Raw genomic sequence first — 14,694 nt, forward strand, 5'->3', positions numbered from 1 at the left:
GATCCATAACTTAAACAGCCTAAGGTTCTTTGATATGTTTGGTACGATAAAAGTTATTTTTTAGAAATATTTTCATATATTTCTTGAAATATTTCCAATACTTGAAAAATATTTTTAGACGGTGGGGAGGAAATGATTTTTCTCTCAACAATGTAGGACAAAATTCATTTTCTTTTATAATTGTCTAAAAGTGTTAACTTTCATATTACTTGTTTATTAATCTTTAATACTTGAAATTTTCATCAAAACACTACTCAGATTTGCTAATGTTGTTATTGATATGTACACGAGTGTTTGCGAGAGAAGGATGCATAAGAACCCATCTCTAAGATCTTCAACGGCAGTCCAGTGCACAAAGCACCTTGCATTCACGCAGGATTCAGGGAAAGACTACACCCCTAGGGATGTGATTAGACAACCTATCTAATGCAAGCATTAGTGACTGCTTCCATAGCTCGAATCCGTGACCTATAGTTCACACGGAGACAACCTTACTATTGCTCCGAGATTCCCCTTCTAAGATCTTCAACTATATAGATCATTTTTCAAGAATGAAAACTATAAGGTTAATTTTCCATCATCCAACAGATAAGGAATAATATCTTCCCTATCATATCCAAGTACAACACTCGGAAAGAGACTAGTTTCACTCTTTGTGCACCATCCTCTTGGGATTTCAATCAAAGAGTGATGTTACATAGCACTTCAGCTAGACAAGACAAACATCTCAAGAGAGATCATAAGCCAAAACTTTATAAAGAATTTAGCAAATGAGAGGATGACTAGTGCATGAATTACTAGTGCATTTCAAAGGCAACAAGCCCACAATAAGCAGGGGAATGTCACATGCATATAACCATTTTAGGATGATAACCAGAAAAGAAAGGTGTAGTGTTAGCAAAAACACTAGCCAACATACGCAAGCTATGATACATATTGAATGTCGGAACTCGGAAGGCATGAACATATAAAATAGACAGCAATTCACTCAGATCAGACCTGTTTATTTCAAGAGGTTTCAGGAGAAAATTTCCTTTTTTTTATCAGTTTGGTTGCAGGAACAAGGTTAAGCATGAGTAACTAAAAGACCTTCAAATTGTTGTCATTTCAAAACAACCTCGTACCCCAACCCCAACACAACCCCCACGAATCACCCTTCCACAAAAAGAAAAAACAAAAGAAATCCGAGGGGGATAGGGAGTGCTTAACTTAATGCTGCAAAGACAATACCACCACCAACACAACTACGAAATGAAGGTAAAGATCAATCAAAGATATTAGAGTACAGCAAGTTCATTGCAGCACCTCGTTTATCAGGTCAGAGTTACTTTAGACAAGATACAACTACCTTTACAAAAGAAAGGTGCAAAATACTGAAATAGGGCTCTGTTTCTAGTTTTCCCAATACTTTAAGCTATTTAACAATGAAGGCAGGCATCAGTAATTAAACCGATCAGAAGGAAAATCCCCGTAAGATTGTCATAAGATTGCAACAGCAACAATCTGGCTTCAATGCAACATAGCATTAACACTTCAGGCAGCCAAAATAATCAACCAACGGAGAGGTATATAAGAACTCAATTATTTGAGACATTCAGTACTATATATGAATCCAGTGTTGAAGTGCAATACAAATGTTTTTTTTGAATGGTTACACCAATAAACCTTGTTTAAATGGAAAAAAAAGGTTGCGATAAAAACTCGCAGAAAGAGAAGTACTAACAGAAATATGTTGCTTTGTCCACTTCTGCAAACAAAACGTAGATCATGCCACTAGCCAACGTCGAATCTAGTGTCAAGTGAGATAAAAAGCTAAGTAAGAAAGCGCAGCATAACCAAAGTGCTATCAAAATTGTAAAATCCATAACTTGGTCAGACAAAAAACTCGACATGATAAAGACCAAGTTCTCAGTTTATGGTTTTCTTGCATATCGAAGATAGCACAAACTGCCTACAATAGCAACTGCAGCAACTGAAGATACAGCCACCACTGGCAAGCCTACTTTTACACCCGAAGATCCAACCTTATTCTCCGCTCCTGGAATTCCATTAACATTGCTGTCAACATCTCTGTCATTAATCAAAGTTTCCTTCTCCTCTAACTTCTTCTCCAACTCAGCCACTTTACCCATCATCTCCGTTATCCTCTTCTCCAACTCATCTTTCACCATATGAAGTGCCTCCTTCTCCTTTTTCCATGCCTCATTGTTCATCACAGCAGCCTCTAAATCCTCAATCTTCTTCTTTAAGCCCCTAATTTCTTTCTCCTTCACTTCTACTTCAGCCCTCTGATCATTTCCACTAGCTTCCAACTTCTCGACTTTCAACAATAACAAATTCCTTTCACTCTCAATGGCACTCAATTTCCCACTCTTCTCATCATCACTACTCTTCAACCCCCCCAGAGCCAACTTCAGTTTCGACAACTCTGAATTCGATTCTTCTAGATCGTTCATCGCACTTATGAGATCGTGCTGCAGTCGCGAGTGTTCGCCCTCGAGCTCTGCTGCGCGGGCAGCTACTGATCCTAAAGCCTTATTCTCCGACTCAAACTTCTCTGCCTTCTTCTGTAACTCAACCTTCTCGTTCTCCATTTCCTCAATCGAGTGCTTCAATTTCTCAATCCTTTCTTTGACGACTTGGTTCTCGTGAAAAAGTTGATTGTTCTCTTGCTCTAAGGCAGCTATTTTCTGCGTCAAAGGAGAGGTTTTCAATGCACCCTCAGAATCCTCCTCTCCTTCGATCTCCACTGCATCATCAAAAACCTCCCCGCTGGCAACATTCTCGTCAGCCATAGTAATAACCTGAATCGATCAAATAATATACCTGTCAATCAGTGGCGAAACCAAAAAATATGCTGACTTGCTGAGGATGTTCAAGATGTATTATATATATACAAAAAGTAATGTCTGGCCTATATATACATAGTATAATTTTTTACATATACAATATAATTTTTTCAGCAAAGAGTGTTCAACTGATAAATACATAAAATGAAAGTTTGAGATGATTGAGAAACAGCAAAATTTACTGACCGAGAAATGAAATTTTCTGAAATCATCCAATTATGAAAGCTAAATTAAATAGGCTCAATTATATGGAATTCGATTTACAAGAACAGAACTAAGAATTTCCATTCCTAATATGTAATTTACAACAATAACATCTACCCTTTAATCCAAAAGTAATAAGATCCTAAATATCCATTTCATTTCAAATATGTATTAAAATTCTAATAATTTTACTAGTGCGAGGAACCTGAACGGAAAAAAAAGAACAGATAATCAAATATCAAATGATAAACAAAAATAAAAATTAGTGTAATGTGAACGCCATACCTGAGAAATGAAGAATGTGAATTTGATTGGAATTAGGGTTTTGGTTTTTACTATATTATTATTTGATTATTTGATTCGAAATGTGGAATTGTAAGGTGGCGAATGACGATACGATGTGATTTATTGGACAGCACCGAATCAGAAGAATGATTTTTGATTAGTGGGCGATATGTGCCTAAAATTGCAAAGGACTCAAACTTTCCTTCTTTTACACAAAAAGCCCAAATTCCAAATGGATTGGTATTTGGGAATAAATTTGGCAAATAGCCACATTTTGGGTCGGCTATTAGAGTTTGGCTATGTTTTGTAATTGTATTGGCAAAATAGCCACTCAGAAATATCTCTATCTAAAATACAAAAGAACTCCAAAAATCAATGCTAGATTTCAAATAGTTTATAAGTGAAACCCCAGCAATGATTAATGAGATTTGAATCATCTTCACATTGATTCACTCGAGAATCCACATAGTAACACAACATAAATTTTATTTTATTTTAAAGAATTTTTTGTCAGAATGCATGTAGTGTATAATCCATGTGTATATATTATACATTGATTATACGCTTGCTATATATTGCGTATACACCGACTATATACTGATCCATCCTTTTTATATGAGTTAATTTTATCCATGGTCATTGAATATTAGTGTTTGTTACCCAAAAATTACTTTTATTTTTTTTGGTTACGTAAAAATCATTTAACTTTGTGACACAAAAGTCATTTTTCTTTCATTTGTTACACAAAAATCATTTTACTTTGCTCTAGTTATCACAAAAGTCATATTTTTACTTGAAAAGTCTATTATGCCTTTGATATTATATAAACATTCATATTTATGTAATACCTTCTATATTATATACTATATAATATATTTTTACTAATATATTTTATTTATAAATAAAATAACTTAATATTATTTTATTTATTATTTTTATAATATATATTTTAGACAAGGTGGATTGCTCCGGTGGTAAGCACCCTCCACTTCTAACCAAGAGGTTGTGAGTTCGAGTTACCCTAAGAGCAAGGTGGGGAGTTCTTGGAGGGAAGGATGTCGGGGGTATATTGGAAATAGCCTCTCTACCCCAGGGTAGAGGTAAGATCTGCATACACACTACCCTCCCCAGACCCCACTAGTGAAATTATACTAGGTTGTTGTATATTAAAATATTTAATTTTTTCTTAACGTTAATTTTCAAGATATATTAGTAGCATTATAAAATAACTTTTTTCAGCAATTTTTTTTTAGAGTTTAATTGAGTGACCAAAGTTGGTCGGTAATTTCCAACCAACTTTGGTCGATATGCCCTTCCGACCTTCAAAATATCGATCACACATTAATAATCGCGTTTTGGACGGTTATTGGCATTACCGACCAACTTTGGTCGATTTTTTTGGGATGGGTTTTCCCGAATTTCTAGTAGTATAATTTCCCAAATAACCAATTGCCGACCAGGTAAATCCCCAAGAAAATATCCCCAGTTAAATTCGCATGTAGAGTTACCTAGGGATTTTCCATTAATATATGATTTTTTCCTCATTTTCTTTGTTTGTTTACCTACGAATTTTCTCACGGAAATGTACTTGCCGATTTATTTCTACTAATATATATTAAATTTACTGACAAATTTAATAACGCTACTAATATATCTTGAAAAATAACGTTAAGAAAAAATTAAATATACGAATATATTATAAAAATAATATTAAGTTATTTTATTTATAAATAAAATACATAGGTAAAAATATATTATATAGTATATAATATAGAAGGTATTGCATAAATATGAGGTTTATATAATATCAAGAGCATAATAGACTTTTCAAATAAAAATGTGACTTTTGTGATAACTAGAGCAAAGTAAAATGATTTTTGTGTAACAAAAGAAAGAAAAGTGACTTTTGTGTAATGAACACAAAGCTAAATGATTTTTACGTAACAAAAAAAATAATTTTTGGGTAACAAACCCAAAAGTTCAATGACCATGCATAAAATTAACTCTTTTTCTATTTATATTTTCCAATTTTCTAACTGGAAAGCACATTATTTATAAAGCTATATTGTTTGTACTCTATTTTGAATTCCTCTCAAAATAATAATGAATTTTCCATTTTTTGTTAAAGAACAAAAAATTAACTTTTGTCTATTTTATCTTAAAAAAATTTGATCAATTACAGATAAATTATCTGTATTTCAAAATCAAACATTTAAACTTCCCATGACACAAAATATTGTATATGATTCCCATTAAAAATGGAGTTTTAAGTGTTTGGTTTTAAATATACAAGGATGACTATTAACAATGTGTTCGATTTTAATGTATCGAATGAGTATTTACATAGTTGCTTAGATTAATTATTCTTTATATTTTTATATTATAGTGTCACTTAGATTAATTTAGTCTTGTTATATATGTTTGCGCTTTAAATAACTAAGATACGTATAAGACAAGAAATTTTCAAATAATCAAATCAAAATATAGATAAGGTAGTTACCAAGTCTAATACGACGTGTTAAGTCAAAGATAATTATGGGGTTGCTTTCATCCTAAAGTTTGACAAGGATATCATACAGCTCCTATAGCCTATAATTTTGTCATTTTTATAATATATGAACTAGTGGTCCTAGAGTGTCGGGAACGGTTCGGCCGAATCCAGTAATTTTAGTTCGAACTCTGTATTTGTCTTAAAAAATTCATTGAACATGTATACTACAAGCTCATCCTTTCTAGGTTATAAATACCCTTCGAATCAGGACCAACTAGGATAAAAATAAAGTATTGAGTCGAACTTTTCTTTGGTGTCAAGATATTAGCTACGAATAGTCATCGATTTCCGAGAAAGAATAGAAGAATGGTACCTACTATTTAACCAAAAATCTGAGTCTTTGATCAAAGCTAGAAATAGAGAGAAATTCGGATTACTGATAATCTGGAGACGAAAATAATAGAAGGTTTTTGAGAATAATAAAGTAATAAGTAGTTTTGTATTTCAGTGTAATCTCAATAATGTTTCGTGTGTCTACAGATGTTGAGTCTTTCTCCTTTTATAGTTGATTCTAGGAGAAGGTATAATGTCTTTGTCTTAATGAGACAATTATGAGCAATAAATGACATTAAAAGAAACGTTACTCAATCATTCCTATTAAATACAAATTCTCTAACGTATTTGATATTTAATGCTGAATTTGGACTCTTTTGCGTCATCAGATTCATATCTTCAATCACTTCCGATCTTCGGTCTTTAAATGACTCGAATAGGTACGAGACTCGTGTCATTTGAGTAACGGTCCACACCTATGTTACTTTCTTCTCCCCATATCTGTTGTCGCTCGTGCCTCTTGGCTATTTATTGCGTTTTGACCTTTTGACCAGTCTACATGTCATGACACGTTATCTTCAATATATAGACTCAGTTTTTTCCCAATACACCTACATGGACATACAATGCATTATAGACGTATGATCATTACGCTTTAACCGGATTATTCTATTCTACCTCTTAAAAACTTAAATAAAAATATTTAATTGCATGGCGATATATTTAATCATTCATTATATTTTCTGACGAAATTATCTTTCTCTTCGTATCCTTTTAAGGATTGTAATTCATTCAAGCATAGCTATATCAGAGGCCGACACTCAATAATATTTTTTGGATTAAATAAATACATAATTATTGTGAATGTAATAATGATGATATAACTGGACAAAAAGAGTTCAATTAAGTAATAACTTTTATTGGATGGGGAGCCTTAATGTCGCCGACAACATTTTGTCTAAAAATCAACAGTTTCTTACAAATAGTTTATAATGTGTGTGGATTTATTAATTTTTGTTATAAATATATTATATTATGAAAATTTATTTATTACTCCGTTATAAATAAGATTTCCGAAGAAGCTTATCTATATGAGACTCTGCCGTAAATATATTTATCTATTTAGTACTCTATTGAAAATAAACCTCTTTCCGATAATAAGCTTATCCTTTCGATACTCTGTTATAGATAAATATTACCCCGGTAAAAGATTATTCATACCAGGTACAATGAGCTTATTCTTTCAGTACTTAGTTATGGATAAATATTATATCCGATAGAAGATTATCTATACTTGGTACAATGAGCTTATTCTTTCAGTACTCCGTTATGGATAAACATTACTCTCAGTAGAAGATTATCCATATCTGGTATAGTAGCAACTTACACAGCAGGTTGCATAGCAACTTCCTTTCTTCTATAAATAGAAGAGATTTCAGTTCATTATGTACATCAGTTTGAATTCGAATAATACATCAGTTTCTCTATGTCTTTACTTTACGGTCTTTATTTTATAACAATTTTTTATTTTCTAGTAGTTATAATTACACAATAACTTCCAAAAGCACGTAGACTTCTTTATAGTTTAGTAATTGAATTCATTTCAAAATAAATGGGTCATACTGTAGTTCATTACTTGTGTAAAAATAGTATGGGTTATCCAGTTTTCATATTGGTAATTAAAAAGAATTAGCGTTTGTAAAATTACTGAAAAATAGTTATTATTTTAATGAAACACGCAAAATTCCAGTATAATATACTGGATTTTAGAGCTCCTAAATATAAACTTCCAGCATATTATGTTGGAACTCCAACACTCGGAAAGTTCCACCATATTATGATGGAATCTCATATATAAAAAATTTGAACTCGAACACTCGGAAAGTTCCAGCATATTATGATGGAATCTCATATATAAAAAGTTCGAATTCCAACATATTATGCTGGAATATTCCAGATTCTAAGGGTGTTTTTTGTTCAGATTTTATCTTTACATGAAAAAATGACTAAGTTTCGATTATTTTTAAAGCTGTAACTATTTTTTAATTACCAATTATAAATCTGATTATTTTTTAATTTTTTTCCATTATTTGTTGAAATTATTGTAAATTTATGTACGGTGTACTGTAATCAAGTATAAAAGTCTTTCTCCATTTATCAATAATAAGAATATGATATGACATCAACTCACAATGATATCCTATTACATTAATATTACTCTGCTTGCCTAAATAAGCAAAAACATTAATGTACTATATTACAATTAACATTTTCATTGACATCTACAGAATGTTAAAATGACTATAATTGACAATAACTCTATATTTAGTATGTTTTATTATACAAGTTATTTTCTAATTCAGTTATTAATTCTTGATAATTGGACTATCATCATTTCTCAAAAAAGGTGTGCTACATCTTTGGTTGTCGAGTGTTTTGCGCAACATTATGCTATCGCGGGAAAATAAAGAATTAAAAAAAGAAAGAAGGGGGATTAATTAACCAATTAATACATGCATGTGATAATTGATCCACTTTATTATTTAACTATAGTTAATTAAATTGGAATTTCATTCTGATTTTTAACGTTTGAGCATAATAAATTGCATTGTTAACCTTCGGTGTAGGTATTTTTTTTTGTACAAAAACATTTATACATTAACCGTGGAATCTATAATTAAAGTCAACTAATGATAATTGTATATATATTTGATCCACTTTAAATTATTTAATTAATTTGGAATTTCATTTTGATTTTTAACGTTTGAGCATAATAAATTGTATTGTTAACATTTGGTGTAGGTAATTTTTTTTGCTCAAAAACATTTATACATTAAACGTGGAATCTATAATTAAAGTCAACTAATATTAGGTAAATTTGTAATATATATACTAGTTTTAGTCACGTTATAATCCCCCACATAAAGTAGATCTGTCTAAATTTATGTACTAACACTTTTCACTTTTCGATATTCAAACTTTTTAATTTTGATCATGCATTTGAATAGAATCTTTTGAATTTTCGAAATAAAATTTACCTATACAAGAAACATATATAAGTTATAGGTTGCACCGTTTAGCGCAATCTCATTAGAATTACAAGCTACTTTATCTAGCTGAAGTTGTTAATATTCAAAAATCAATCTTTACTCTCCATGAATTACTTTCTCCGTGGTTTTGTAGCTTTAGGAGAAAGACTCGTATATGCTATATAATGACTAGATACATGCATATATACACATTTGACTTCCCAAGTAAAGGTGAAATATATTATAGTTATATTATGTACATAGTTCTAATAAGGAAAGTAATTTTATAATGTTAAAATATTAATCAATTTTAAAGTCCTAAATATTAGGACTTATTACTTAGTTCAAATAAGGAATGATTTAATGAATAAAATTTTAGTTGATTTCTAAATCTTAAATATTAGGAGAATGATTAAATTACAACTTTATCTAATAAAAAATTGGGCAAGAGTTCTTTAGACAAGAGTTCTTTAGACATTGTCATACTTTAATCGAACCCTACCTCCAACGTCTCTTGGTTATGGAGCGAGAAAGAGCTTGCATGGTACCTACAGTGACTATGCCACACAGACAGATACAAGCACAACTCTCAGCTATGCAGCTTGTCAAGGGATCAAGAAGGGGGAGTCGATGTTCGTGGCAACCATTGCAAGTCTAGAGGAAGACAAAAAATTTCAAGAGACAGTGCCGCCTTGCATAGAGAAGTTGCTTAAGGAAAACAAAAATGTCATTCCCGAGGAGTTGCCTAAGCACTTGCTGCCCAGGCGAGAGGTGGATCAAAAGATTGAGTTGGAGCCAGGGGCTAAGCCACCCACATTTGCCCCATATCGTATGGCACCTCCCGAGCTAGAGAAGCTCAGGAAACAATTGAAGGAGCTGCTAGATGTTGGTCACATTCCCCCATCAAAGGCACCTTTTAGCACACCAGTATTGTTCCAGAAGAAGAAGGATGGATCGTCGCATTTGTGCATAGACTACCGAGCACTTAATAAGGTCACCGTGAAGAATAAGTACCCGATCACGCTCATTGCTGACTTGTTCGATAGACTTGGGCAAGCCAAGTACTTTACCAAGGTGCATCTTCGAAATGGCTACTACCAGGTTCGCATTGCGTATAGGTGTTAAACGGGCCAGGTTGACCCGGTTCCGGATCGGCCTAGACCAGTTAAACCCGGAACAGGCCCGGACCGGTTAAAAGGGGCTGGGTATAAGGGGTAGAGGGGGTTGGTGCGTTTAGGGTAACCAGACCGGTTGAACCCAGTCCAATGAACAGTTACCCTTATCGGGTTAACCGGCCCGGCCCGACCCGGTACAACGGCTAGAATTATTTTTTGTTTTTTTTTATTTTCGAAATAGGTGGGCCCCACTGACCGTTGGCAACTGTCAGACCTTGAATTGGTCCGTTGGCCCCGCACAAAGGAATTTTCACCGTTGGGATGGTGGCATGAAAATGGAAAGCAATTTCCTGTTCTTTTCGCTATGGGTTGGGACGTGCTGAATGTGCCAATTTCTACTGTTGCATCGGAGAGTGCATTTAGCCAAGCAAGACAACAACTTGGAGACACCCGTCACTCATTGGGAAGCAATGCTTTGGAAGTTTTAGTATGTTTCAGAGATTGGATTAGATCGGAACAAAGAAATCAAGGACGTGAAGATGTTGATAGCCCAGAAGACGAGGAACTTGGAGATATATTAACACATGGTAACCCATCCGAATTTAACACTCCAGAAGAAGGTCAATCAGTTCATAATGATTATAAAGAACTTACTAAGGCAATGCAAAACCTTTGAATCTACTTCTTGTTAAAAATGTAAATCTTTCAATTTGTAAGTTTGAATTATGAAATAAATGTAACACTTGCAACAAGTGCATTTTCCCCCATCTTCCTTGTATTCTTTATGCTAATACTTTGTACTCATATAACCTACAATAGTTATAAAAAATTCCAAAAAAAAATTAAAAATACACTAAACCCGGCCCGGCCCGGCCTAACCCCCTCAACCCGTAACCCTTACAGTTCAATTTTTACCCGGATGAACTCGAACCCGTTAAATCCGTTAAGAACCAACCCGGAATCGGTCCGAACCGTAACCCGTGCGGGTCCAAAAAATAGCGGCCCGACCCGGCCCATATGTTTAACACCTTTAGCATTGCGGAAGGGGATGAGCCAAAGACAACATGTGTGACGAGATATGGAGCCTTTGAGTGGTTGGTGATGCCCTTTGACTTAACCAATGCACCAGCCACATTTTGCACCCTTATGAACAAGATTTTTCATCCCTACCTTGATCAATTCATGGTAGTCTACCTAGATGACATAGTCATCTATAGCAATACCTTGGAGGAACACATGGAGCACTTAAGGAAGGTTTTCCAAGTCTTGTTGGAGAACGAGCTATACATCAAGAGAGAGAAGTGCGAGTTTGCACAATCAAAGGTGCACTTCTTGGGCCATGTCATTAGTAATGGCGAGGTACGCATGGACGAGGCTAAGGTACATGCTATCCAGGAGTGGGAGGCACCCATAAACGTAACTGAGTTGAGATCCTTACTTGGCCTTGTTAACAACTATCGTCGGTTCATCAGTGGATACTCAGCAAAGGTCGCACCATTGACTGAGTTGCTAAAGAAGAACAAGCCATGGGTTTGGACGGAGCATTGTCAAAAGGTGTTTGAAGACCTTAAGGCAGCTGTAATAGAGGAGCCAGTCTTGGCATTACCTGACTTTGCCAAGACATTTGAGGTGCACACAGATGCCTCCGACTTTACCATTGGGGGTGTCCTGATGTAGGATAAGCATTCCATAGAATTTGAGAGCCACAAGTTAAATGAGACAGAGCGGCGTTACACGGTACAAAAGAAGGAAATGACTGCCATTGTGCATTGCCTTCGTACATGGAGACATTATCTGCTCGGGTCGAGGTTCGTGGTCAAGACTGATAATGTGGCTACTAGCTACTTTCAGACACAGAAGAAGCTCACACCAAAGCAGGCTAGGTGGTAGGATTTCTTGGCTGAGTTTGATTATGCGCTGGAGTATAAGCCGGGAAAAGGTAACGTTGTAGCCGATGCCTTGACCGGAAATCCGAGCTTGCTGCAATCACTTCAGCGAGATGGGATATTCGAGAGGCTATAAAAGAAGGCATGCAACATGATCCAACAACCAAACAACTTATCGAGTTAGCCAACCAGGGCAAGACGAGACGTTTTTGGGTAGAAGATGACATATTGCTTACCACGGGTTGACGGGTCTACGTGCCTAAGTTTGGAGACATTAGATAGCGGATCATAAGGGAGAGTCATGATACAATATGGGTTGGTCATCCAGGCCAACGTCGCACCAGGGCCTTGGTTGAGTTAGTCTACTATTGGCCATGCATGCGAGATGATATAGAATGTTTATGTGCATACTTGTCTTGTATGTCAGCAGGACAAGGTTGAGCAACAACAACCCGGAGGACTTTTAGAGCCACTACCAGTTGCAGAGCGTCCATGGGAGAGCGTGACTATGGACTTTATCACTTGCCTACCAAGGTCCGACGGTTATGGTACTATTATGGTGGTCGTGGATAGATTTTCCAAATATGCCACCTTCATGCCCGCCTCACCAGGTTGCATAGCCAAGGAAGCCGCCAAGCTATTCTTTAAGAACGTGGTGAAGTATTGGGGCTTACCAAGGCATATAATCAGTGATCGAGACCCCCTTTTTACTGGAAACTTTTGGAGAGAGTTGTTTGACATACTTGGTACGGAGCTGCACTTTTTTACTAGTTTCCACCCACAGACGGATGGACAAACGGAACAAGTCAATGCCTTAATAGAATGCTACTTGAGGCATTATGTAAGCGCGCATCAGAAAGATTGGGCAAGGCTCATAGACATCGCCCAATTCTCTTATAACTTGCAGCGGAGTGAGTCCACAGGACGGACACCATCTGAGCTAGCCACAGGCCAACAACCACAAACTCTACATTCCTTACCAGCCGCGTTCGAGGGAAAGAGTTTGGGGGCTTATCATATGGCCAAAGGATGGGAGGAGCAGCTCGACATTGCTAAGTCCTATTTGGATAAGGCAGCTAAGAAGATGAAGAAGTTTGCGGACCGTAAGCAGCATCCAACATACTATAGAGTTGGGGACATGGTCATGGTGAAGTTTAACCCAAGACAGTTCAAGGCACTACGGGGCATGTATCGGAATCTGATTCGCAAGTATGAGAGGCCATTTAAGATCGTCCCCAAGGTAGGCAAGATCTCATACAAGCTTGACATGCCATCGTATCTTAAGATCTACCCTGTCTTCCATGCCAGCATGCTTAAGCCATATCATGAAGATAAGGATGATCTGAGTAGGGGCCAATCAAGTCGGGAGCCAATGACTATCACCACCTCGCATGATCGGAAGATTGAGGCTATCATAGATTACCAGACCAGGCGAAAACAAGGGCAAAAAGCCACCGCTATGTTCCTCGTCCATTGGAGAGGGCAATCACCGGAGGAGGCCACGTGGGAACGATATGAAGACTTGTGGCAATTCAAAGATAAGATCCGAGAGTTTATGCAGCAGCATTGCACCGCAGTCGTCGCTATATTAGGTGGGGGAGAGTGTGATGACCCGCCATGTCATCATGCCATATAGGCGCCATTTGGCATATATTAATGCCATGTGGAAGCTTACATAAGAAGAAGGCTAGCATTTGTGAGAAGATTCTAGAGAGGTATGGATATTTCCTTAGGAAGAACCTAGATCCTTATGGATTTGCTAGGAAAGTCCTTGGAATCTTCTAGGCTTGTAGAGAATTCTAGAAAAAGCTCTTATCTTGTAAATATCAAGGACTTGTGTAATAATTAATATTTACACACTAGCCCCTAAGAGACTAGTATATAAAGGGGGTCATTCATTTGTAATTCATCAAGCAAACAATTCAAGTTATCTTTAATACAAAGCTTCCTTTAACAATTTTCTTGTGTTCTTTCTTCCATTCTCTTAGCAATCTTGAGTGTAGTAAGGCTGACTTGACATAGCAAGAACGTAAGTAAGTTGTGCAAGATCGTGAACGAGTTGTCAAGTGCCGCACGTGTACTTAGATTTTAAAACTCTGATACCGTCTTTTACTAGAAGGGAAGATTGTCCGTCATGCAGACACCAGATCAGTCTGAATTTCCCAAATGCCACCACCGGCCCTTCTCTTTTACGAATTTAAATTTTTTGCGTCATTTCACTCATTGTGATCGATGGGAAATAAATAAATAAATGAATATTCTTTACCAACAATTAAATAAGAGGTATGCAATTTTCGCAAGTAAGTTCATGTTTCTCTCGGCCATTAAAAATAAAATTTGCACCAAAAGAATCCAAACAAATCATGTTATATTTTATTAAGAATAAAATAGGATTAATATGCTCAGACAGTTTCAAACATATAAGCATTCTTTTTAAAACAAATTATAAAGAAAGCGTGACATGAAATATATAAAAAAAGAATAATACATTAAACTTATTTT

At 35.5% G+C, this 14,694-nt stretch overlaps 1 protein-coding gene across 1 annotated transcript; it reads right to left on the minus strand.

Moving 5' to 3' along the window:
• Positions 1–1,584: 1,584 nt before the first annotated feature.
• LOC107782857 (peroxisomal and mitochondrial division factor 2-like) lies at positions 1,585–3,477 on the minus strand. Its single transcript, XM_016603797.2, has 2 exons — positions 3,339–3,477; positions 1,585–2,804 (listed from the first exon to the last, which is right to left on the minus strand). Exon 2 carries the CDS (start codon positions 2,793–2,795, stop codon positions 1,914–1,916), a length of 882 nt encoding a protein of 293 aa, XP_016459283.2. The 5' UTR covers positions 2,796–2,804; positions 3,339–3,477; the 3' UTR covers positions 1,585–1,913.
• Positions 3,478–14,694: the final 11,217 nt, after the last annotated feature.

This window comes from Nicotiana tabacum, chromosome 1 (assembly GCF_000715075.1).
Source record: "Nicotiana tabacum cultivar K326 chromosome 1, ASM71507v2, whole genome shotgun sequence".
NCBI classification, from domain to species: domain Eukaryota; kingdom Viridiplantae; phylum Streptophyta; class Magnoliopsida; order Solanales; family Solanaceae; genus Nicotiana; species Nicotiana tabacum.

Coding starts and splice junctions, on each gene's coding strand:
- LOC107782857 (XM_016603797.2), bottom strand. CDS start 2,795: ATGGCTGACGAGAATGTTGCCAGCGGGGAGGTTTTTGATGATGCAGTG.